This window comes from Ascidia mentula, chromosome 8 (assembly GCF_947561715.1).
Source record: "Ascidia mentula chromosome 8, kaAscMent1.1, whole genome shotgun sequence".
NCBI lineage: Eukaryota > Metazoa > Chordata > Ascidiacea > Phlebobranchia > Ascidiidae > Ascidia > Ascidia mentula.
This window is the reverse complement of record NC_138573.1, coordinates 4,875,495-4,899,989: the sequence shown is the minus strand read 5'-3', so window position 1 is coordinate 4,899,989 and position 24,495 is coordinate 4,875,495. Positions and strand designations below refer to the sequence as shown.

At 46.2% G+C, this 24,495-nt stretch overlaps 1 protein-coding gene across 1 annotated transcript in view; it reads right to left on the bottom strand.

Moving 5' to 3' along the window:
* LOC145912438 (FRAS1-related extracellular matrix protein 2-like) overlaps positions 1-24,495 on the bottom strand; it is a 52,757-nt gene that overhangs the window by 5,580 nt on the left and 22,682 nt on the right. Inside the window, exons 20-35 of the mRNA XM_082999897.1 lie at positions 14,928-15,074; positions 14,178-14,296; positions 14,005-14,116; positions 13,743-13,868; positions 11,227-11,308; positions 10,892-11,055; positions 9,480-9,629; positions 6,012-6,221; positions 5,574-5,771; positions 3,094-3,258; positions 2,207-2,389; positions 1,906-2,036; positions 937-1,089; positions 776-861; positions 400-602; positions 54-285 (exon numbers count right to left, since the gene is read on the bottom strand). Coding sequence (XP_082856023.1) covers positions 54-285; positions 400-602; positions 776-861; positions 937-1,089; positions 1,906-2,036; positions 2,207-2,389; positions 3,094-3,258; positions 5,574-5,771; positions 6,012-6,221; positions 9,480-9,629; positions 10,892-11,055; positions 11,227-11,308; positions 13,743-13,868; positions 14,005-14,116; positions 14,178-14,296; positions 14,928-15,074 — 2,461 coding nt within the window. The remainder of the gene's footprint in view (positions 1-53; positions 286-399; positions 603-775; positions 862-936; positions 1,090-1,905; positions 2,037-2,206; positions 2,390-3,093; positions 3,259-5,573; positions 5,772-6,011; positions 6,222-9,479; positions 9,630-10,891; positions 11,056-11,226; positions 11,309-13,742; positions 13,869-14,004; positions 14,117-14,177; positions 14,297-14,927; positions 15,075-24,495) is intronic.

Below are 24,495 nucleotides of genomic sequence, written 5' to 3'. Positions count from 1 at the left end.
ATCTAAATTTTAACTACTCGTCATCCAACTTCAACAGGTGTATCGACAATTACCTGTGGTTGCCTACGCGAGTACCGTCTTTACTCAAAGTGATCTCAAAATTGGAGAGTTGACGAGTACTGATGGCTGGGAGCATTCCATCCACGTGAGGCATGGCCACAGTTATCTTGACCAGGTTGGGATGGGTGGGATCGGTTGAACCTGTGTAGCGGATTTTCGCCGAGAACGGTTCAGCGCCAACTGACCCGGGAACGCGAGGAGCACAAATGCCGTTGGATTTGCTGACTAAAAAACAAAGTGCAATGTATAAACTTTTGTATCATATCGGACTTAATTTTTGGGGCTTGACTTTTCATATAGTTTTTCGGTAACAACAGAACAGTACGTTGCGTCACTTACTTGTGATCGGCTCGGACTGAGATTCGAGACCAACGTCGCCGTCTTCTGTCACCGCCCTTGCAGCGCAGGCGATCCTGCTTCCAGCCTGGAAGTAAATGCTGTCCAAAGTGATTCGATTCGTGTCGGTGAAAAACGTGTTCTGCGCCACTTCTCTCAGAGGATTCGTAACGCCATCATCTCCGCTTGGTGCCGCTATTAGCCACCTGTTAACACATGCCCTTGAAAGGAGACGCTTATACGAATTTAGCGCAAGATAATATTTCGTAGATACGCGATAGTTAATAAAGGTAGTTGATAAAAAACATTACTAAGTCCATGGATGACTTTCTGTAGGACTTAACAACAAAAATGCAAGCCAATCAAACGTGATGTTAACCTGTATCTGGTAGCGCTGTCGTCGAGTCCCTCACTTTCGCATAGAGAAGAAACATCTCCAAAGTTCCGGTGTTTGGAGTTACAAGGCTGTGTGAAGTTACAGAAAACATATTAATTAATAATATAACGGCACATGGAAACATTTTTCCCGCTGGTACTCACCGACACACAAACTACAGGATAACCCGAGGGAGGACTTGAGGGAGCTGTGGCCATATCGTCGTAGTGAATTAAAGAAATAACGTTTGGTTTGGATGGGAAAGTCACATCAGCCAGAATGCGTTGTTGGTTAATGTAGATGATCGCTCGCTTCTCCTGCAAAAATGCGAAAACAATGGTTTGGTTGCTTTTAAAATTTACAACATTCGTCGGATTTTTAGAGCAGCAAATCATTGTACATTAACAAGGCATCGAGGTTTCTTTCTGAACTGGACCGAGTAGTTACGTCAGAATGAATACTACGTTATATACTGTGCAAAAATCAGTCACATACCCATTACCGTGAGCGAATTTTTGAAAGCAGCCATATAAGGCGTGTCTTTTCTAAGCATTGTTCCACATTCTTTCAGCAAATTACCAAATCACGGCGGTCTACCGAGGAATGGCGACCCATCCTCAATTTGTTATTTATGTATTCACCCACCACAAGCCCCCGCGACGGCGGACGAATCGCTTATCCCCTAAACCCGATTTACCACCAAACACTCGATACGAGCACGTTTGGCGCCCGAAAATTGGGCCCGGTTTGCTAGCAAACATTTCATGTGTAACGGTACACCGCCATTCACTTCGCCTAGGGCTTCAATACCACCGAATTTAGACTTGACTGGGTTGTTTCGCACCCCGCAAGGGGCTTATGCATGGATTTGCATTGTCAAAACATCGAATTGATGGCAGGGTAACGAACGAAAAGGACTGGTAGTGGTTAGGCAAACCCCGCGCATTTATAACCTAATTGAACGGCAAACATTCCGCCATGTTGAAGTTTAACGCTAAAGGTGTCTATTTAAAATGAAGATTAGCTTAAGGTTTGTGTGGGAACGGTTTCTACTGTTTCGCGGTCAATCTTAGAATATGTCGCTTGCTGTTTGTGCCCACAGCAGGAATCAATGGGTCGATAATAGTGCTTACCCCAATTTCCGCTACCATGTTGGCGTCGGGCTCCAAGCGCACGGTAAAGGATTCACGAATTTCCTTTTCGTCGTCATAGAGAACTTCGATCTCGACCACCAGCTCCGAGACGTTAACGTCGAAGTTCAACACTGATAAATTTACAGGGTATTTACGCGAAATAGTAACGTGATGTCACGTTTGTCTGATTTAGATCAATTAAAGTCGTATGGAGTTTGAAATATGGGTTGATGTCGTTTTGCAGTCTTACCATGTATTTAGTACCCAAATTGGTATAAAAATTGTAATTTTCATTACTTACCTTTGCTGATTGGATTGTAATCGAGACCGGAATGTGCGTTGCCATCCTTGGTGTAAACCCGAACTTCTGATGCCTCGCTCAAGTCTCCACGTCGGATCACAGGGATCTGGACGATGGAAATGTCGTCTTCCGTCTCTGGCTCCCTTATTTCGAAAGTCGTCTGCGCGAACTCGATGATGGGTTCTGCGGAAAATAGACGAAGGTTTAACTGAGCGCCCCCGAACCCCGATGGCGCTTATGTTGTTTTTACACTAATCTCCCTTCAAGGCGGCGAAGGTGATCATTTAGCATTTCGGCCAATCACGGCGGCTAGCACATCATAAAGGAACGGGGTAAGGCAATTTTTAGTTTGATTTAAAAATAACAGCTTGGATTGTGGCCAAGAACTGCATTACTGCTTACATTCTAAACCCCGGTAGCGCTGGCCTCTCTCTTGCGGATTGATACAAATGCCTTTACATAAACAAAAAATATATGCGGATTTGTCAGAACAAAGTGCTGACATGCAAATGAAGCGGCACCCAAAAAAATCGTTTCCAAACTGAATTCCTTCTGTTTGGCTTGTACATAGTTTTTGTTGTGCCAGGCTTTGTGGCGAGTTGAAATAGACGGAGACAGATGCTGCGCCCCTATTTGCCCGGCATAAATATGTTGATGGGTTATTACGATGTATGCGTAGGAATAAGTCAGTTCTGATGGCACACGCACACTTCTTTTCTCATGTGGTAATCTAATCCTGTGAGTCGAATTACCTGCTTGGAAAACAAATTGACCCATCGATTTGCATCCCTGCTTCTGTGGCTGCACAAATTATGGTTACAGCGTCGAGGGGCCAAAATGCAAGAATCCAAGCTCATTACAGTAAACCACTGAAAACAAGCACTTACTGTCGGCGTCGTCTTTAATGGTGATGAGAATTTCTGTTTGTTCTCCCAGTCTGGCGTCTCCAGCGCTTTCACTCGATGGCGATCCAAGCACGAGGCGGAACTGCTCGGGGTCTTCATGCAACTTGTCATCTTCGATCACAACTGCGCAGCGAGCCTCCGATTGCCCTGCGATAAAAAAAGAATGCATTCCCAAAACCATTTATTGAGTAGAAACTATATTATACGAAACCTCAAAAAGGCACCTTGTACATTTTCATTATTTTTATCATTTGTTTTCGAGTTTTACACAAAATAATTTTTGCTTGTTGTCACGAGTTGACAAAAGTTGGAAAATTATCGTCCCTATACTTGACATCGATCCACACAGAGAGAGTTTGAGATTTAACAATTTTAACCAAGCTTTAAGTTGCTGTAAGGGTTTGTATTGTATGCATTTCACAATATTTGCCCGGTTGCGACAACGTCAGTTTATATCTCGGAACCCATAATTTCGCATTCATATGGAATGTTACTCGTAAAGCAAAAGAAATGTGCTAGTCGTGGGAACACAGACTCGCGAAACGAAGTCTCCTAAACGGGTGCATGTTTAGCAAACCGGCAATTAGGTTGGAAACCTTCCACCATGGCCGGCAACTATTTTGCGGCGGCAAAACAGTGCCACTGAATACGCGGTTAATTCTACAAACATGGGGTGTTTTCGTTGCTAATTGTCGTCAATAAAACTGCCGAGGGAGAGATATAGATATTACAGAGAAGGCGCTTGGGGGCCAGAATTTGAAACCAGAAATGACTTTGATCAGTATAGGCGAGTTAAGCTGTTTTGGGGGGCAACAAGTTCTTGGGTGTAGTTTACTGTGGGAGCCCGGCGTCTGGCTCGCGTCCCCGCCACAAATAGAACAGAGATAAAGGCGCTCGGATTCGACGGGAATAATGGAGCACTGGCAATTTGTAGGCATCCTTTTGACGTGCCTATCCATTGCAAAGGTCTGGTCTGAACTTCAAGTTAATCGATTCTGTTCTGATTCTGTTACTTATTGGAAGTTAACGAGTGGAGCGCCCGGGTATTTTGATTGGATTGTGGGGATAGTGAGCTAAACTGAAGCGTCATGTTGTGGGTCAAAGTCAAGGTGACACCCAGTTAAATATCGTTGGTTAATTGGATTTTCGCTTTTTGTCCTTGGCTTGTATTGGTTTTGTTCAAACAGTCGGAATGTTGGCCTAGTTTTAGATTGGAGTAGATGGTCAGAATTTTTTTCAACCACAAAATATCAGCTTTATTGCGCGAGCTACAAAATGCCCTTTTGTGTAAACCGCCGTTCAGTGACAGTGTCAAGCGAATATTCTTCAATCTAAAAAGACATTTGAAACAGCTTACTTATAACGCTAGCCTTAAAGCAAAAACAACGAACGAACACATGTCAGCGCTTCAACGTAGATCGCACTTATTCAAACCAGAGAGAATCAATCTCACACGAAAGATAAAAAAAATCCACAGTGCCTCGGGTATGATGAATGGGACCAGCTATAAAGCGCTGCGGCGCATATTTCGTCCCTGTTGCCGGTTTACTGATATAAGTAATCACCGAAAATGGAATCGCTGAGAGATCATATATAGATCAGAGGGAACTGGGATTTATGGCGACCGCGGAAGCTTGATCGTTTTGATGCCAGTCGCAGGAAAACGGTGCTTTTAGTGGGAAGATACGGTAAATGTGTTTTGGGTGGATTTAATAAGGTCCATAAATCAACTTTGCCCTTAACGCCAGCGCTTGAGAACGTTGCTTGTTCGCGGATTCGTATATTCGGCATGGTTTATTTTAAAACTTTGTCAGGCGAGTTTATTCCAAGCCAGTTTGCCTCCACTCTAAGAGTGATTAAGAACAACTCCAATTTTAAACCACAATCCTTCTTTCCTAATCACGTGACATGTTTACCGCCCCTATAGCGGTAAATCTAAAAAACAACATTCGGACTTGGTCCACAACAACTTCCGTCCAGCCACGGCGCCCATTTAATTACCCCGCCTGTAACCTCGTCAATTTGGTTCTCAGCTTGTCTACTGTTAAGCATGGGTAAGCAGCCACCTTGACCTCGACGGTTCAAATGTAATTCCCGGGGGGAAACCGGCACAAGTTTGACATTCCCGGAGTTGTTTGGCATTACAACACAAGGGGGGTTTAAAACTTATTGTCGTTACAAATACTGAAGGATTGCATGAACAGAAATGTAGACGGGCTGACTTTTGATTTAAATTTAAGTGCGCCTGCTCACATTGCAGACTCTTCCGCGAATGAAAAATCGCAGTTTTTAACAAAGTGTAAAGAGGATATTATGCTCGTGGAGCTGATAGTAATGTTGTTGTTGCAATAAATATGGTTTGATGATAATAATCGATTAAAAACATTTGAATTAGGTTGATCACAAAGTAGTTTCGGCAACTACACTTCAGCGTTGCCTTGAGTTTTTAGCAATAACTTTACCTGGCTCGAAATGAACCAATGAGGCGTCGGTGTTGGGACGCTCGGCGTAGTCCATCATGACCTCTGCTGTCGCCTGGCGGGTGTAACATCTCACTGTGGACGACTGCGAGAGGTCGCCACTGCGAGAGATCAAAGCGGAAAGCGATCCATCGGCCTCGTTTACTTCGACTGTCGGTTGTGCGAACTGCATCAGGGGAACTGTAAGATACAGTTGTGAGAAATAAGCATTTATATGTGAATAAACAGTATACATTGTAAACGCCTTGTGCCAGAAGTTCTTATACATCTTTTAACCCAAAACTTAATCTAATCCTCGTAGTAACTCAAAACCATTCCAACGCAATTTTATGTTTTTGACTGCTTGGTTTCAAGGAAAATCTTTAAGTTCAGGAACTTTAATTATTTGCGGAAACTGTACTGATGAAGACGTTTACTTACGATCTGATACGGAGTCGTTAATTACAACCGTAGCAATGCTCGGTGCTCCCAGTACTGCTCCCATAGGCATGCTCAGCGCAATATCAAAGGTTTCTGGTCCCTCCAATACAGGACCGCCCAAATCGTCCAGGATGGCAATCTTTATTTTCTGCATTGTAATTCCAGGGGCAAATTCAAGCGTGCGACTGATACCCACATAGTCTTCATTCACTGTACAAAACATAATTATAATATTATTAGATGTATAAACAGTGACGTAACAAAAAGCAACCGGTAAACCATATTAAAAATAAAGCACAAGCAATATTCCTACTACTTGATGACGTCACCGAAAATATAAACTAGAAAATGCAACTCCCTTGAAGTCAAGCACCTGGGCCAAATACTCAGTGTGGGATCGATAAAAACACGATACTCCTCGTTTAGGCGCAAATTTATCGTTAGCCTGGCTAACTCAAATTTCACTTTCCTCGCTGAAAACAGACGTGGATTATTGCTTGGCACATGCATCAACTCGAGCGGCTTTCCTAAACCACCCGAGGAACATTAGAAGCGACTCAAATCGAGTGTGGAAGCGAATGTCACGGTTCGTTGGCGGGTTACCCGTAACGCGTTTGCACGCAGATTCAGTCATTCTACTGACGACGTGTGGAAAGGGGTGGGAATAGTTGCGGATGTATGGAACAGGTGCGGAAAGTTAGGCCGTCATCGTTTAGGTGGGCATCGGAATGTTACGGACTCGGGGGAGTTTTGTTTCAATGATGAATTGTGACAGCGCAAGACAAACAAGTCGGCATGCCACGCACGCATTGTCGGGCGCTGTATTATTTGCCAATCATAGTAAATCCATTCCGCTCGGCAAGTCGTCAAAGGCAAGAGTGAGATGGGTTTTGGATAGGATTGGTGTCAGGCGCAAGAGCGATTTCACCAACCGTGATCTTAAACGTATCTTTCGTCAGATCGTCGACACACGCGTCATGTCTTTATATCCCGAAATCCGCACCCGATTCGAATCGATCCGTCCAGCTTTCTCGATGCGACGTAAATATCGTTTGAGGTGTGGAGGTAGTACACGTTTCAATGCAGTTACCACCTTGAGCAATTCATTAGGGTCGCACCTCCAACATGTGGACAGAAGACCAAATAGGCGCGAGTCCTCACCCAACGCCATCATCGATAACACTGAGGGCGTTAACGTAATTTTTCGATCTCGAAATACCATTCTGTGTGCGCTGATCCGCAAGAACGCGAAGTGCGCATTTAGCAAGGCGGGCACCATTGTGCTCGAGGATCTATATGACATGTTCGCGTATTTATTCCGGCATTTCTCTAATCCCAGACAGGGGGGGTTGGGTCGCACAACCTCTCCAACGCGAGGCCACGTTTGTCACAGGGGCAATGCCGGGTTCAAGTTTGGGACAGCGGGAAGTTCTCTGTTTGAACACCCATAAATCTGTTCGGTGACTGTGCCGAGATGGGCACTTCAATACGCAAAGTGCTGTTAGGTATGTTAGGACAGTGAAACGTGTTATGTAATACACTAACTGACTCGCTAACTGGCAATGCGACGAGGCCACAATAACCATAGCGGCACAGTATGTGATTCCCGTCTTTCATGACACAAGTGGTGCAGATCGACAATCCGTTCCCACAGCTCGCTTTCGCATAGATATCCAAAATAGATCATCGAGTACCATTTAAGGGCTCAGGCATTCACGCAGTGACGGCTGTGTATATTTTTTTTTTATATACCGGACGGAAAATAGACGCGGCGACTTAGGCGTCCATTCGCACACAAAAGCGATGTTATTTTAGGTGGCCGTGCGTCGATCAGATTAAACCGCCGACGGAAAACAATGACGGGAAGGTGAGAAGAGATTAAAACCGTCTCAGAATGTCCTGATTGACATTGCGTTTAGGTATGGGCACCTGTTGTGTCGGTGAAAGTCGCCTAAACGGTTTCAACTTCGACACGTGTTGCTCAGACACGCTGCAAGCGCCTAGCGACGGACGCTGCCAATCCGTCATAATTTCCAATCAAAATAAACTGTTGTCGTTTGATGCTCCGACTCTTCGTCAAGCGTAAAAGTTGCGTTCCAGCCGCGAGCTTCATCCGTCAAGATTAGCAGTTCGCGATAATTCGCCTCTGTTCCGACGTTTGAATGAAGGATGGCGATCCGGCGCGACCGGCGCTTACTTAACACCCCGTCCACCACTGGCGAGTCACCAAAGACGAACAGTTCGAAGAATCCAGGTTACGCGAATTTGTCACGCGTTCCTCTGCTTAGACACGGGGCCCAGTATTGGAATTTTGACGTGCCAAGGCAGGTTGTACTTGAAAGCGCGCTACGCTGGACTTATAATTACCCTGGGGTCTGAAAGTGACCTAGATGTGTTTATCTTCATCGTAGGTGTTCTCCTTGCTTATACACTTCCGTGCGCCACAGCGTTGATAATCAAACGCCAGTCATATCCCTCACGTTTGTTTATTTCTTTCCGGGTGTCTGCCCCTCTTTCTCTGGACTTGACATTCGCGGGTTTCATAAGGAGTAATTGCGGCCGCGGCAGCCAGCACGGGTGGGCGCAAGACTCCGCTTGTCAACTTTGCATTTCCAACGCCCTTCGCCGTCCCCGTTTCCATCGCAACAACCCAGATGCGAGCAAATAAACGCCCGAGCCACACGCAATCTCCATGACCACAGGGCGTGGGAGCGCAATATTTTGACACAGAAAACTATTACCGGGTCAAGGCACGACCCCCGTTCCGGCAAAACTCAGGAGTTAGGCCGACATCAGGCGAACGGTAGCACGTATCTCGGGGCCTCGCTCGGGGTGGTTCCTCGTGGCGATTGACGACAGACTATGGTATGAAACATTGGCCGTCAACTATTTTGCGGTCTTTTCCGCAATTTCTCGTGCAAGGACCCGGTGTCAGAGGCTGGCTTAACACTGTCTGTGACGATGATTGAAGGCAATCCATGTTTTGGATCGAACGAAAATCTGGTGTTTGAAGGTGTATTAGATTTGACAAGTTATAGCCTCCCAGTGGGTTAGCCCCGAAATGTTTGAACCTTGTAAGAACTAACTGGGCAAGCAATACGGAAGATTGGAAAACATCTGTTGACGATTGTTTGTCGTCACACATCTTTTGTTTGGAAAAACAAGAGGACTGTAGAACAATTTTCTAAAAACCTATTCCAGTTTTTCTGATAACCATTAATAAATCAATTTAATGCTTTCAGACAATGTGATTAGTTGGTTTTCTAAAAAAATAGCTTAAAATCAGGAAGGACTCGATATTATTTGTCGTTGGTTGTCCAAAAAGCTTGTTCTTTTATTTTGTGACACTTTTTGGTGAACTTTGCACTGATTCCAATGCAAAACTTGGCTAAGTCACAAAAGATTCGTGGGACTTGCTCATACGGGACCGAACTTTTCGACCTAATCTTAGTGTAAAAAATTACCAACCTCTTGCGGACTCCGGGTTGCTCATACGGGACTGCACAGTCACCGAGGCGGCTTGGGTCAGATCTGTTCCCGTTCGCCAAACACTTGCTTCCACGTGGCCAGCGCTCTCATCCACTTGGTATGAATCGCTATCGAAGTAGAAGAGTGGCTCTGCAATGTAGACACAGAGCGTGAGTTACTCAAACAAAGAGATTAAACTGGTGTCGACTCGAAAGCCTTGTCCAAATTCAAAAACGCAGCCGCTGACTGAGAACATGACCGGGCTCAAACGAATGTCAAACAAATTTCAAACAACTCGACAGTAGTTATGGTGTGGGAATGCCAAAGATGACGGGTAAATTTTGATGCGCAAATACGCCTAGCGTTAATGTAGCGTGCAGTCACGTTACGCTTATGGCGACGCCCAAAGTCCTGCAGGTAAACAGTATGGGAGCACTGCAATGCCTATAAACGCTTATTTAAAAACAAACTATATTAGCCAACAACGTTGAACAAACCCATGTCCTTAAAGCCTTTCCACTATAAAATACTAGCGAAAAATATGTTAGTTAATGTATATTTATTGCAACGTTGTAAGCGTTACTCAAAGATACCTTTGCTTATTGACAATATTTATTTGTTTATTCTCATTTATTTTGTTTGCGCGGTTATATTGAGGATATACGGTTATGCAAATACAAATCCAACGTGTGTTTTGCACACAAGCAGCGAACAACAGGCTTTCGAGATTTCCGAACCGGTCTTTTCGCGGTTATCACATCCGCGGAAAATACCTCGAGATATAACCGTTCACCTCTCCGCTAAACTACCTCGCCACGGGAACGCAGAGAGAGTTATGAAGGTTAAACAGTTTGGGGTTTGGAATCCCGGATCAGAAACGCACGAAGGCCGGAACGCGCGGTCATGGCCGCGGTCGCCGGCGCCGGCGGGCCATTATTAAAACCGGCATGCCGGCGTCAGCGATTCGTGTGACGTCACCATGAGAGCTGGGCGTCTTTGTGCCACTCAGACACCGGGATTTTGCAAATTGGACCGCGGGAATCGTAAGAGGGAAGCGGCGTTCCCATACCGTTTATAAAAACAGCGTCTGCGTTAGGAGTAATCAATCACCGTCCGTTTACGAAGCGGTTCGTCTTGAAGATCCGGGCAGCACGTTAGTGCCGGCCCTTAATGTAACCCGAAGGTTCGGTTCAAAGGCGCTGCCCAGCGTTATCGTTTGAACTCTCGGCATTTTTCAAAAAACAGAGCCGCGGTGTGCATTTATCCCTGCCATGAGGTAAGATACACATTGTACGTTCGCAACAGTAACAATTGTCTGCGCTTCTATATTTAAAGTCTAAAACAACGTTTCCATAGTGGCATCGCGTTATTAGGATATCAACTGGCGACTACAAAATGGTGAAAATTCTCACCGTCGTCTTCGTCGGCGAGAATTACGATTTCACTTGACGAGAAGTTGCCAAGGCGACCGCCGGCAGGCAACGTTAGCTTGACGTGGAAGCTTTCGTCTGGCTCATACAGGGAGTCTTCGATTACCACAATACGACAAACCTTCTCTGATTCGCCGCGACCAAATCTAATGATGAAAATGTGGAGTAAAGTTTAATTGAATTCGAGGGTTTAGATAACAACTGAAAAAAAGACATACCACAGCAAAACAATACAAAGTTGAATAAATAACACAATACATATGGCCGCCAAATAAAACATATTAGATGTGCCAAATCTTTGTAAAAGTCTCCCATACGTAATAATGCTGTTGTGATCCTCCGGACGGCTGATGTAATCGTCGAAGGAGAGGACTGCCGTCGAAGTGGCTCTAGCATCCCCTAGGTAAAATAAGTAAAATCGGTTGTAAGCAATAACTCAGGTCCAGTCACTTCACACACACACAGCGGGTTCCTAAAATAGCAAGGAGCAATTTTGACGCCTTTTCTAAGCTCTCAAGTTGCTTCAATTCGACCTTGACATTTTCATAGACTTTCGCAACCAAAGCATGGCGCCCACCACCTGGCCGCTGGTAAACATGGCATTAGTAATACACAATTTGTCATGGGAAGCTTCTGCTGAACAGTTTCGGTGCAGCTGTGCGAGTGCGGCGCGAATCAAAGCAACGATTTGGGGTCAATTTTCGTATTGCTTCAAACAATACCGTTGAACTGTTAAGAACAACCTGTAAGACTTCGCGCCAATGGCTCATTTTGGAGGTTTGTAGTGTGCGTGGAATGCCGTTATGGGTTTCACTATCACCAATGGGTTACAATAAATTAGGACGGTGCATAAACAATAACGCTATAATTGTCTCATTGAAAGACATCAAAACACATCTTAAAAGCATATCACGGTTATAGAAGGGTGCGGTGGCTATTAGCGGTCGTGGAAACGTGTTATTAGCATGCCATATTGCCCACAAAAAGTCGAATGTACAGCTGGGGTTTATCACAGACTGCTTCCAAGATATGGCGCATGTATTTCGATTTACAATAATATTTGCAACGCCAGGTCAGGTGTGGTTTCCGGGGCATCATTAGGGGTCCCGAGATCTTTTAAAGTGATGTCGCACGCGGCAGAGGTTATCGTGGCCGCATCGCAGTGGCAAAACCGCCGGCGGGTGCTTTTCTTCCTTCACTGGAAGGTCGGCGATGGCGCCCGAGCTACTGAAGGTCGCCTCAGCGCCAAAGCGCGATAGCTACAGCCCGCGATGGGCGGAAAATCGATGCCAACACACCCTAGGTGAGATTTTATCCTCCAATCAAATCGACTACTTTTACTGGTTAATGGAAACCTCTCGGAAGGTTTAGGAAGAAAATGCGATAACGCGATTCTGTTTTGGTTCGAAATCGGTTACTCCAAAAAGCAATGTCTGTAATTCAAATAGAACCTCTATGGAGTAAAAAATATGCAATGTCTATGCTGGTAGTCACAGAACAGATTTGCATTCAGATGGAAGATTTGAATATTTTAATGCAGTTTTTTACAAGTATCACACCCCGATCAAGCGTACGTTATTACTAGTCGCAAAGAACGACCCATCCATTGCCGATACAAGCCAGTCGTATTGCAGTTTCACATTATGTTGAGACTCCTATATGGGCTTCTACTAAAAGGCGGATGGTCATTACTCAGTAATTTGCCAGGAAACATGTAAAAGGGTTATTACAAGCGAAAACCCGATGCGAGTTAACTCGACCCGACACGAGCGGGGTCGCTGACATTTCGAAAAATACCTCCACGGCCCCATTTTCGTATCCGTTACACAGGCGGGCAGTGCGATAGCAAAGCGCGGGTCATGTAATTGACGGCAGATGTGGCCGTTCAGTTCCGGACAAGAGAATCGACACGCGCAATATTTTGTGGATCATTTGCAGTATTTTTTGCGCAATCGTCGCGCCCCGAGCGCTTGTGTAAGGTAGTTTGCTGAAAGGTGGTTTTCCTTAAGTGATTTCGAACCGTTTGAAAGCTTCCAACTGCAAAACGGATCGTTTCCTTAGTGAAAGCGTTACCTTAGAACTTACATGTATAGGGAAAACAAGCGTGTTTCGCGGGTTACGGAGCATTTTAATATATCTTATCATCACAAAAAAAATTCTGCCGACTTAAGGTTTCCGTTCTTTGCAAGATGGACATAATGCGACCATCTAACTGGTTTGATGTGAAAACATAATCCTTTCCATTATACCGACCCTTCTCACCACATGGAGCAGTGGAGAGGTACTACCGATGTTGGCGTAACCACCATTACTCATGTCACGCTCCACCCTTATCTACCTCACAAGTACACCGATTTCCGATCACAGAAGCATCTGCCGACGCTGTTTCGCAAACAAACATGGTTGTTCACTCACAAAAGCGACCACAGTTTGTGATTGTTCGACCTGAAGCGCAAACTGCAGTCCATCCTTCAATCACATGCAAACCGCATGCCTATTGATCAAGCCGATCACAATCACGAAGCGGTTGGATGCTCTCACGACCCCAAACCGTGTTATCCATGTTCGCCAAGCAGGTTCCGCGTGTCGCATTGTGCGCTAATTGTTCTCGACAGGCGACAACAAACAGGCGATTGGCGGCTTGATAAGCAAATACCATTACACAAGAGCGGGCTAAACTGCATAAACAAAGGTCTAAATTTACACCTTTCGGAAGTGGGACAAGGTGAAGGCAAAGGTCGCCGCCTCCATTGTTCTGCTCTTTATCTCGATATAGAAGCGCGATATATGTCAGGCTATAGGCGGTGGAGCCGCAACACGCGTTCCAACATACCTGGTTCAGTGTAGCAGATCACCATGAGCTCTTTGCTAATGTCACCCGACCTACGCAGTGGAACATTCAGCTCTCCGATGTCTTCCTCCACCTTGTATTGCTTCTCAGGGATGAACACAGTGGATTCTGATAAAATAATTGAAAAGATGAGACTAGATAATGAATCCTAGCACATGCAGTGATATCAAAATACACTTCGTGGGTCACGCGATACGTTTTTTGAAGAAAACGAATGCATGTTGGTCAGTTTAACAAATATTACCGTCTTCCTGGTCTGTGATGTTGACCGTTGTGTTTAGCGGAGTCTCCAGAACAGCCATTACCGGCTCGGACAACTCGATGTAGAAAATCTCTGATCTTTCATAAGCTTCATCCTGAGAATCAGGTAAACCTCAATACAAAGTCGTCTAACAGTGTCGTGTACAAATCACTTACGGGTAAAATTTTCACTTTCCACGTCGCCGTCGATTGCATTGGATTGAACTGAACTTGGCTGGCAGATTTGCGCCTGAAGTCCTCGCGGTTCTTGGCCGTTCCGTCACGGGTTCCGATGCCTGAGCGAAAGAGGAACCTCAATAAAACCGTAAGTGACGGAAGCACAAATAGGCGGAGATTCCACAAACAAACAAATAACCGTTCATGGAAAGTGAGACTTGTTTGCGGACGGAACGCGACAAGAGCGAAAACTTTCGGCTAAATCCAATGATAACGGATGACTTGTTTTAGGCTGTGTCAAATGATGTGTGTAGGCCTGTGCTGGATGCCAGTAATCCAGCGCGCCGGGCGACACAGGCATCTATCACTATCTAAACGACAGCCCCTAATTCGGGGCCAATCCACAGAATTTTCGAGCGCTTTCGCGACATCATGCTGTATGATGTTTGAGCACTTGACCTGCGCACTTCAGTTTCAGCAAACGTATCGGACTTATGTGCGGACTTGGCGGCACCGCAACCGCCTACGATTCGTCTCACTTGTATGTTAGTTTTATTGCTTCCTTTACGGATTAGGCGCCGCGGTGATTGTTAAGTATCAAAGTGTATTAAGTAGGAGACGAAGGACATCGGTTATTTTACTTCAGAATGTGAACTTTCTAAACTCACAACAGATTATACACAATTATTGCCTAATTTATATTCGTGTGTTGCTCTTGTCTATTAACCTTTTGGTGCAAGAGCTACTTACTGACGAAGGATGTTTCTCCGAGGTAGCCGCGTCGTTTCAAGGTTACTTCAAGGATTTTGGCATCTTCGGCAACCGTGTAGGTGGCGCTCTCGAACGATATGAAAGCCCAGTTGAGCTGGAAACGCCGTCCAACAAGTTGATTACCTCCTATGAGAAATTGTTTCGGTTAAAGGAGAGTTGTTTGACAACTTAGGGTACAGACAATCCTTTAGGTATGGAGAAATTGCAAAATACATGTAAACACACACTTTATGCTGATCCGTGGCTAAAAACAAGACCTGCGCCTGTAACACGCGGTAATGTATATAGACTTGTATACGTAGTAAGATCCCCGACAAAAGCACAAAGCACCGAGATTGTGGTGTTAAAATAACCACACGCGCTTGATCAAAGACCAATAAAAGTGTTAGTAACCGCGCTTAAGCTCTCACATCAAGGGGCAGCACGCCTGAAATTCGCAGAGGCGAGTAGTTGTGGATGACCAAATTACGATTGATCTGACCAACGGGGTCCGAGTCACGCAACAAGCTCGCCGGTGCGTGAATGGCCCTGTGCCTTTGTAACGGGAAAGCAGTAAACTGTCGCCATACAAATGAGATTGCCACAGAAATTGCGTCCATGTGTTGACTTTGGTGGCTGAGCAAACTACTTTCTGTGGTCTATAAGGACATTGTGATTGCATTAACCTGGTGGTGAAGTTTTATAGAAGAAAAAAAAAGTTTTATAGGAGAAACTTTGTTCAAGGTTGCAGGTAGTCCGCCATAAGCGAAATACGGATTGCCATGAAACGCAAGACCTTCCGCATTGCTTTTTATGTTTCACGGAGGAGATTCTTCACAAAGCACGAACAAATCTAAAAATGACGTTGCATTTCAAACAGAGGACAACAGAAGTTTTGTTTTTGTTGAAACCCCGAGACTGGCCTGGATTCTTTAAGTTAAATTAATGCACAAATCAACATAAAATTATACGAAGGCACGTTATAATAGCCTGGAAACCCACTGCACAGAAAGTGGCCATTGGCGGACAAAAATGTGGCGAGTAGCAAAAGGCCGACCGAGTGGATCGCACGGGCGGGGCTTAATTTCTGATGTGAAGAACCCGTTTGAGTGGCGCCCGATTATCGATCAGCGCTCTTGTCATAACTGTGAGAGCCGCTAAACAACGCTCAAAAATTCCGCCGTGTCCCAATCTATACAACAGAGACACGACCGGATCCTGTGCGAAGATGTCTTCTGGCTGCTTGGGGATCACCGGCACAATGGCGGTTAGATCCAGATTAATCCGGCCTCGCGTGGAAGTGTTGCTGTTTGTCGATCCGCGGATTTGCGCGCGAGTCATCGACCACACGAAAGCGACGGAATACGCGCGTTTGTTTAGCGACTAAATGACGGCGTCGGTTATCACTCAAAATTGATAAACACCGACAACGCGTAGTCACTCTGCGGCGAGACTTGTTATTACTGCGCTGGGACGAAAGTCGGTTCTTCGGTAGAGTGCGACGTTTCCCGAAATGCCGGACATTGTAGCGAAATGATGCAAAAATGTCAACGGTTTCAAAGCATTTCAACAAAACCGAGGGATTTTTTTTCTGTGTATAGTCGTGGTGGTATTTTTTCTGTGTAGCGAACAGAATGAGCACGCCATGCAATCAGCGTCAAAAATACCTTGACAAAGGTATGTGGACACACGTGCTAGGTTGCCGTGGGTTTTCCTACAAGCACCAAAACAAAGCGTAAACATTCGTGAGAACCGTACGCCCGCCTCGCGTCGACTTTCACGCTTTCCTTTGGCTTCCAATGACCCGATTGGATGGCGGCAAGTCTGTCCCGTATCGGGAGCCGCGCGGACATGCACCGAAGACGCTTTGGCGATCGGGCAGAACCACCAGGAAAGTGCAGCGTTTCCAAACAAGGCCTGAAATCTCGGAGTTCCACCGCCCGCCGTTCATCCCTGGCTTACACCTGGCCTATTGTAATTAGACGTAGCAGGACGGTAGCAGGAGCCGTGTCGGCGTTCCATGTAAACTCCCCGAGCGAGGTGAGATTTGACGAGCTCCGCCCCTTCAATACATTCGCATTCGACCCTTGATTCGGGCCACGGAATTGCAGGCACGGAAGGCCAGGCCACACCTGCTGCGCGACACGCGACAAGTTTAGGTAAATGTTAAGAGTTCCGTCGGAGAAAGCAGTTACCGCGTAACTACAACTAGATCCCAAATATTTGGATCGTTTTTAGATGTTATTCAGTTTGTTCACCACCTGCGGCAACTGTCAAAATCATTACACATACGAAGAAGAGTATTTACCGCCGTTTGAACGTGCAATGTACAACGAGATATAGGAAATAGAGGTAAGTTTGAATTCCATTAGTACGCACACGAGCATACAGCCACCCGCACGTCACAAAACAATAAAATGATGGATGCTCCGATTGATTGACGATAATTCACCACTGCTTCTGGACGTCGACAATCAATTACCCGAGTTGCGCGAATGACATTTAGCACGCAAACCAGGGTGACAATAAAGAAAATGATTGTGCGCTATATGGGCCGTGGCAGGTTGTCGTCGCTCTCCACTTCGCCCCATTGCCCAGAATTAGCACCACGACACGGCCCAATGTCGCCGTGATCGATGCAGGGAAACAGGGTCGCCGTAGCTGACGAAACACGATATGATACGAGACCCACAACATCAATATGCGACGCTGACTCACCGTGCTACCCCGGCTACCGGCGGCACGCCAAGTTTTTCCGTGTGTTGACTCAGTGCGTGCCTTGGGCAAGTGTCCAAGACGACGAGTCACTGGAAAATATGTTGTATTGTCGGTGAGTGACCTGCAACGACGAGCTTGGGGTCGCACGAATATCTGTGCCGCGCTAATCTCCTCTCGCTTGACCGATTTCGCCATTGGTCGTTTTCGAAAAAGTTAAGAAATATTGAGAATTATTTGAATAAATTCGTGCTTATTTGCATTGGCGTTGAATTGTCAAAGCTATTTCACCCAGTTTTATTGAATCTATACCGCAACGATATCGCATTTGTCCTGAAAGTCGATAAACCAAACTCCCGACATTCATCCGCCGATTGCAATCTAACTACAACCCCGATGGTCACAAATTTGTTCCGCTTCAGGATGACACGAATTCCAACTCAATGCCAACGAGATACGAATCAACGAGGACATGGAAAGCATCAGACACAGCCTAACTGCCGACAACTTAAGGCAGAGAAGGTAAGGGACCCAGCAGGACGCTCATTCATCGTGACAAGGACATGGTCTGGACATTGCTGTGGATTACGCTTGGACAGTGCGTCGCCTGTCGGATTAAGACAAGTCACTCCCTATCTAGATGGCAAGTTGGGCTAAAGAGAAGATGAAGTTTTTGAGCAATGGCGTTTACGTCAAACTCGACCTTCGCTGATATTGGACATCTGTTCTTTTGCGTGCTCATGGTGGCATCGGCCCTGCTCTTCGGTTACAACTTAACACATTTGGGTTTTTAAGGATTAGTAAACAAGGCCCACGAGGTCAAACATTCGTTTTTTAATGTGTTTTTCAGAAAAGGTTTGGCTCAAGTTCTCGCTTACTACAAATTCACGAGAAGCTTGAACGAACATGGAATACGTCATCACAAAACGAAATTCTCGCCCAACTGACAATCGTCGGCCGTTGAGCTAAATTGGACCCCGAGTCCTGTTAATAACGGGAAGCCACTGACAGGTGCCGATACCAGTTCATTAAGGGCTTAGGTCTTGACACGTACAAATCCCTTCGATAAACCATCCCGATACCCTAGTTGACCGGGTAAACGCACATTGCTCTCAGTCTGGCAAAGTATTTTTGGTTGTCCAGCACTCTTTGATTTGCGCTGTCCATTTGCGCAGCTTTGCTTATCTTGGGCTCAAGCTCGTTTTGGGCGGATCCATCTTAATAACAAGAGTCCGGGAAGTGTCCATGCAAGCAACGTCCAGAAAGATGCGACTTCGTCTTGTCAGTTCACCTTAAAGTAAATCGGACACCCACAGGGCGTCTCTTTGTTCAGTGCACTTGGGATTACGTGGGAGGTCTGTGTTCGATCAGAATAAAGGGGCGGTCAGTCGCTATCCCGGACAAAAAGCATGCTCGATTACTTAACGGCAACCTTCAGTCAGTGATTTCCTGTTTCCTGTTAAGGTACCACAAAGAATTTAGAGGACGAGCATCCAGAATTACCAGACACCACGTAATTCGGTAGAAAAAGAGTTAGATGCATCCGCTGCGCCCTTGAACATGTCATAACCTTGCACAAAAAAGTTGAGGGAAATTACGACGGGCTAGACATGGTAGAATGTGCGGTTTGGACGAGCCACCGCAACGCAACAGGGCATCGCCATATTGGGGCACACCAATGTGAAAAAAACCGGAACCCACCGCGAGATGGCGCAAAACAGTGGCATCACGAGACGGCCAAGGAACGCCGACCACGGGTAGGTGTATGGAGTAATGAGTGTGACAAGACGGGGACCCCACCGCAAACCTGGTAAGTCGAGTAACGCAATAGCCAGCTGGTTGCAAAAGCAAACACGTAGCGTGCAAAATGCTCCTGCGAACTCCATCAACTCACAACCCAAAGTTTAATTTGCGGGCTAGCGACCTTTAGCGCTGAGTGAACTCTCAATGCCGCACCACACAACCGCCAAAAACGTTGCCTTCTACAACAGAAGTGAAATATGGTAGTTTCAAATGATCGTTTTTTGTGCGTTTCTGCGACATACGTCAGTGTTTACAATATACACTAAATTGTTATGGAGTAGATCTGATAACGAGTGTGGTGGGATGACGGCAGCACAGAAAGGTTTTCTCATGTGGATGCGCGTGTAAAGTACACCTATTGTGTCGTCGCATGCTACCTGGTCAAATGATGTGTTGCGCCAGATAGTGATCTTTCATTGGAGGTAAATGTCGGCCACACGTACGAAATTGTCACCTGACGTCGCAACTCTGAAAATGGATTGGAGTTCAAACAACATTTCAGGTGTCGCCGATGTCGTGCGGCGAAGGGAAAGCATTTGTGTTCGTCCGTTTGTAGTCGGGAAGATTTCATGAGGGACGCGCGGTGGTGGGTGGTGAAATCCATCTGCCGACTTGCCATCGCCAAACAAAGCTCCCAGACTAAGCTTACTGATCGAAAGCGCTTGGTGTCCAATTTGTCCCGACTTCGAACAAACACCACCCCGGAGAGTTGCACAGAGGTCAAGCGATCAAGGGGTCTTTAACAAAACGCCCCAACAGCCTATACGGCCATGGGAAAAAAGAAAATACTTTCAGATGTCATAACTCCCAAGCAGAACGCGGGAGTTACGGGGCGCACGGTGTAACCCGGCCCCAGCAAAATGGTCACGCGAGCAAGTGGCGCAACGCCCTTGCCACCGCCATCGTCTCATTAGACCAGTTTGTGCCGAATGCGTGCGGTCGGTAGGGCGCCGAAACTCGCTTGACAAACGCAGCAACCGGATCGCAAAATCCTGCAGAGAAATGCACACAACACGCGTGTGATCGGCGAGGAAGGTTGACACTTTGGGAAAATCAAAGTTGCATTCTAAAGTAACGCCCGTTTACCATATAAAGTAATTCTCTTTCGCACGAAGGGATAAGCTACAGTCACTGTGCGTTTGGGTATCCCAACATTTGGATGGCAAACAGGGTGATTATGGGTATTAAAGGCGCAAAATAACAGACAATTGCCGCATCTTCCGTTTAGGGTAACCCAAAGTGATACCGTGTTCGTGATAACGCGTGAGTCATAGTGTTACGATATCCTTACCAACAAACATAGGACTATGCAAGAATTGTGGCCTTAAAAGCTATTTTTTATGATTTAGTGAAAATACAAAAAGATTTTCCAACAATTCGCGTCTTATCAATGGACATAAAGTTCTGAAATCACTATCAAGTTCAACGCTTGAGTGCATTCGCAACGCTACCATCTATTCAACAAAAAAACGAATACCACTTTAAGCTGTAATTACAATCAATGAACAGAGGAACCGTTGCTTGGTACAACAGAGCGCGCCATGAATATTTTCGACGCCTTGTGGATTTTCGTATGCTGTTCACCCACGAGTAATCAAACGCGGGGGCGATCAGACCAGGGCTTAAAACCTGTTTTCGGTCACATTGAGTGGCTCAGTCGAGTGCCCAACAAACAACGACACAGAGACGTTGCTGGCTAAACGGACATCGTGGCGCGTCACTTTGTGCCAGCTGGCCGCGCAGAGGGTCAGAGGTAAGACGGGTTCCGGTCATTTTAGCGGCGGGTGCGTCGCTTTTCATGAGGATTTCGGACGCCGCGTTACGCGCTGGTTGTGAAATTTACTATCCGCTGTAAACGGGACGCCGCTGCGTAATTCAAACGTTATTATATTTTGCTGAACAAAGACGTTTGTGCATTTATCAAAAATTTGAAGCTCCCATTCAATTTAATCACCATTTCGCCACTGATAACAATGTCATACTTTTGCACTAACTAGTGGTTTGGTTCTAAGTTTAGAATTAAAAACGAAACAATTAAAGTTCAATACCCGCATATTATTTGTGTGTCTTAAAATTTGCCTCGCCCAGTGATATGCGTTCATTTTTAGTTTCAACGCCGAATTCCAACATCTCGATCGCCACATCCAGGGGCCACGCCCGGCAGAGATGCGCACCTCAATCCGTTACGCGAGGACAGGTCGGAACAAGGCGATGTGTTTAGACTCTGCCTGGGCGCTTATTTACCGTAAATTGTCCGGTGAGTCAAGTCGCCGAGTGGCCGACGAGAATTTACGGTGATCGCTTGCACCTTCCGACGGGCCCTTCTCTTTCCTCGAGAGCAAACCGGTTTCCGCTACAAGCGAGGCGAGTTGCCAAGCCAACTTGTGCCTCGTCACCGCGAGCGGCAGCAACGAGATGGTCCTCGAGTATTTTTTGCGACGTTCCGCGGAAAGTCAGAGTGCTTAGCAGGGGCCGAGTGAACCCGGGTCGCCCGCGGCGATCTGTGCCCTACGCGGTGACTTGTGTTTGCAAAGCATGGGAGATAAGCTTTCGCCGGCCACGGGTCATTTCCATCGAAATGCGTAGGATTTGTGACGAGCGTGCTAGGATCGCGAAACTAAAGTCGAAGGAAACGAATTTTTCGGGACTGAATCAAGTTTTCCTGCCCCTTATCTTTTTAACCTTCCATGCCGCGGGAGATCATCCTCGCTGTGGAATGTTTACTCTGGAATTAGGTGAAATATACTTGTATCATTCCCATCGAGACGTTTCCGCACGCACACTCTCTACAAATAGCGTCAATGCCAAATCCGCGCGCGGTGCGGGCTCGGCAATAAAGCGGCATCGGCGCATTGAAGCAGAAACCGATACACGCTGTAAACGTCGCCCGTGTACAACGAACTTATTGTCTCCCTCCGTCGCAACCGTCCTCTTCCAGCTAGCAGCAACCGCGCGCGGAGATGGATGAAGGGAGTCGGAAGCTTTTGCTTCTCGCCGCCTTTGGTGCAGATTCTGGCAAAGAGTTGACAGCTCCAATGACTGAAAGTTATCTCAAAAACGGCCACATATCAAAAGTATCAATGCTCGGCGCCTGAACGCCGTATTGAAGTTGGCCCGTCTGACATCTAGCGTTGTTTACACAGATTCTGATGGATGCGAGCGACTCCTTTGAATAAAACGAGTGCTGGCGGTTGAGTAGGCGCCTATTGCACCGTGGGAATACGGCGCCGAGATCACTAGTGGGCAGACTAACACCACTAAACTGCGAGACTTCGTCTTGGCAATTCCTTGAACCTCGAAGCGATGGCGAGGAGTCCGAAAGGCAATACTTGTGTTTTTGGTGTCTTTGCTGCAGAGCGTATGGACAACAAATCTCTTCACAGTGCGGTTGACAACGGCACTCAGTCAATGCCACGAGCGTCGAAAACGAATGTCGTCGACGGCGGGCCTTAAATACTAGCTGTCAATGACGACGAGTTTAAAAGGACGAAATGGGTACAAGAGGTTTACTGATGCCTATTCGTTACTCGAACTAGCAGATATACAACACACCCACTGTACTTCTATTCCACCTTTGAACGTGCTTGGGATAATGAAGAGTGGATTCAAGGTTCGCCATGGTTCAACAATTGGAACGCATATCAAACCAACGCTACATGACCTTTTTAACCTTAACCCTTTGCAAGTTAAAATGTTCTTTTAAAGTTGTAAATGAAATACTTGCTCCAAGAACAAGAGTGGTGAATCACTGCATCGTCAAAAAGTAGAAACGGGAAATCAGTTAAAAGTGCGGAACCCGGCGGACTGCGGTTAGTGTTGTGGGAAGATGCCGCATGTCGAAAGCAAAACACTCGACTTCACAAAGCAAACAGCAACTGCTCATCACGCGAAGGCCGTCGAAGCGGGTGAACCATGCCTTCGCAACACAAGGTCGGTTGCTCGGCTCGGCGAACACACAAGTGCTGCGAAGTGAATCAAAAACAATGGCATCAGGATTGCTAAAAATGCGCGTGGGCCGACAGAAGTTACAGTTGTCGTCGGGAGCCTATACTTTTTGTTTTTATCATCAGTGATTCAGAGAACTATACACCGTTCCCCGTATTGAAAACAGGTTACTTGGATTCACCGAGTGGCCAGTTCGGGTCAAGGCAATTATAATTGCCACAGGGCGATTTAAGAACGATCTGCGAATATGATCTTTATCGCATAGCTCGTGAGTACAAAACACCGACAACAAAATCCCCACACAGTAATCGATAATTTATCGTTTTTCAAACCGAACATCGCAATGTTATCTGTACGGTCGTGTCTTTTCAGGGCGCTTGTTCAAACAAACAAATCGCCTTCGTCATTAGACTGCCTAAAGCCTTGCTCTGAAGGCCGCGGAGAGCCGAACATCATTTGTTTATGCTGAGACAGCTGTTCGTGCCGTGGTTGGCGACATTCCCTGGCGATTTTTAGCTGCTGGTGACGCCCCTTGAACAAGTATTTTCTCATGGTGTTGAGGACATCGTTGTGCTTCATCATGGCTAAGTGACAATCCCATTCATAGTTGTTGAAAACACTTAAAATGCGAAAGTAGGAAAGAACCGATTTAAGCTCCATTAAGTCCCGATTTTATGGCCTGACCTAAACACCTTTATGAAAACCTTGTGTGGCATTTAAAATGACGTATTCTTTTGCAAATGTAAGCACTTTATCATGCCCAGTTTAAAGTTAGCATGCTTAAACGACCATGGTGGTGTGATCACGGGTCATTGAAAAGGTGCGAGACCGCATCTCCAGAATTTCCTCAACGATTTACGGCCTCCTTCGCCTGTTTTTGAGCCAAAGAAAACTGGATAAGCGTCGAATTATATGCGCACCATCCCATCGTTGATCACACAGGCGCAGTGCACCAAAGCGTGGGACCCACTAATCTGATTATCCCTAGCAGCGGCGCTGACCTACGCGAGACACGCCAGCAATTTAATTTGCCGAAAACAAACTTGCAAGAGCGTTTAGCTTGCTCGGCAGGCACGCGGAACGTTGGGGGCAGCCGTAATCACAA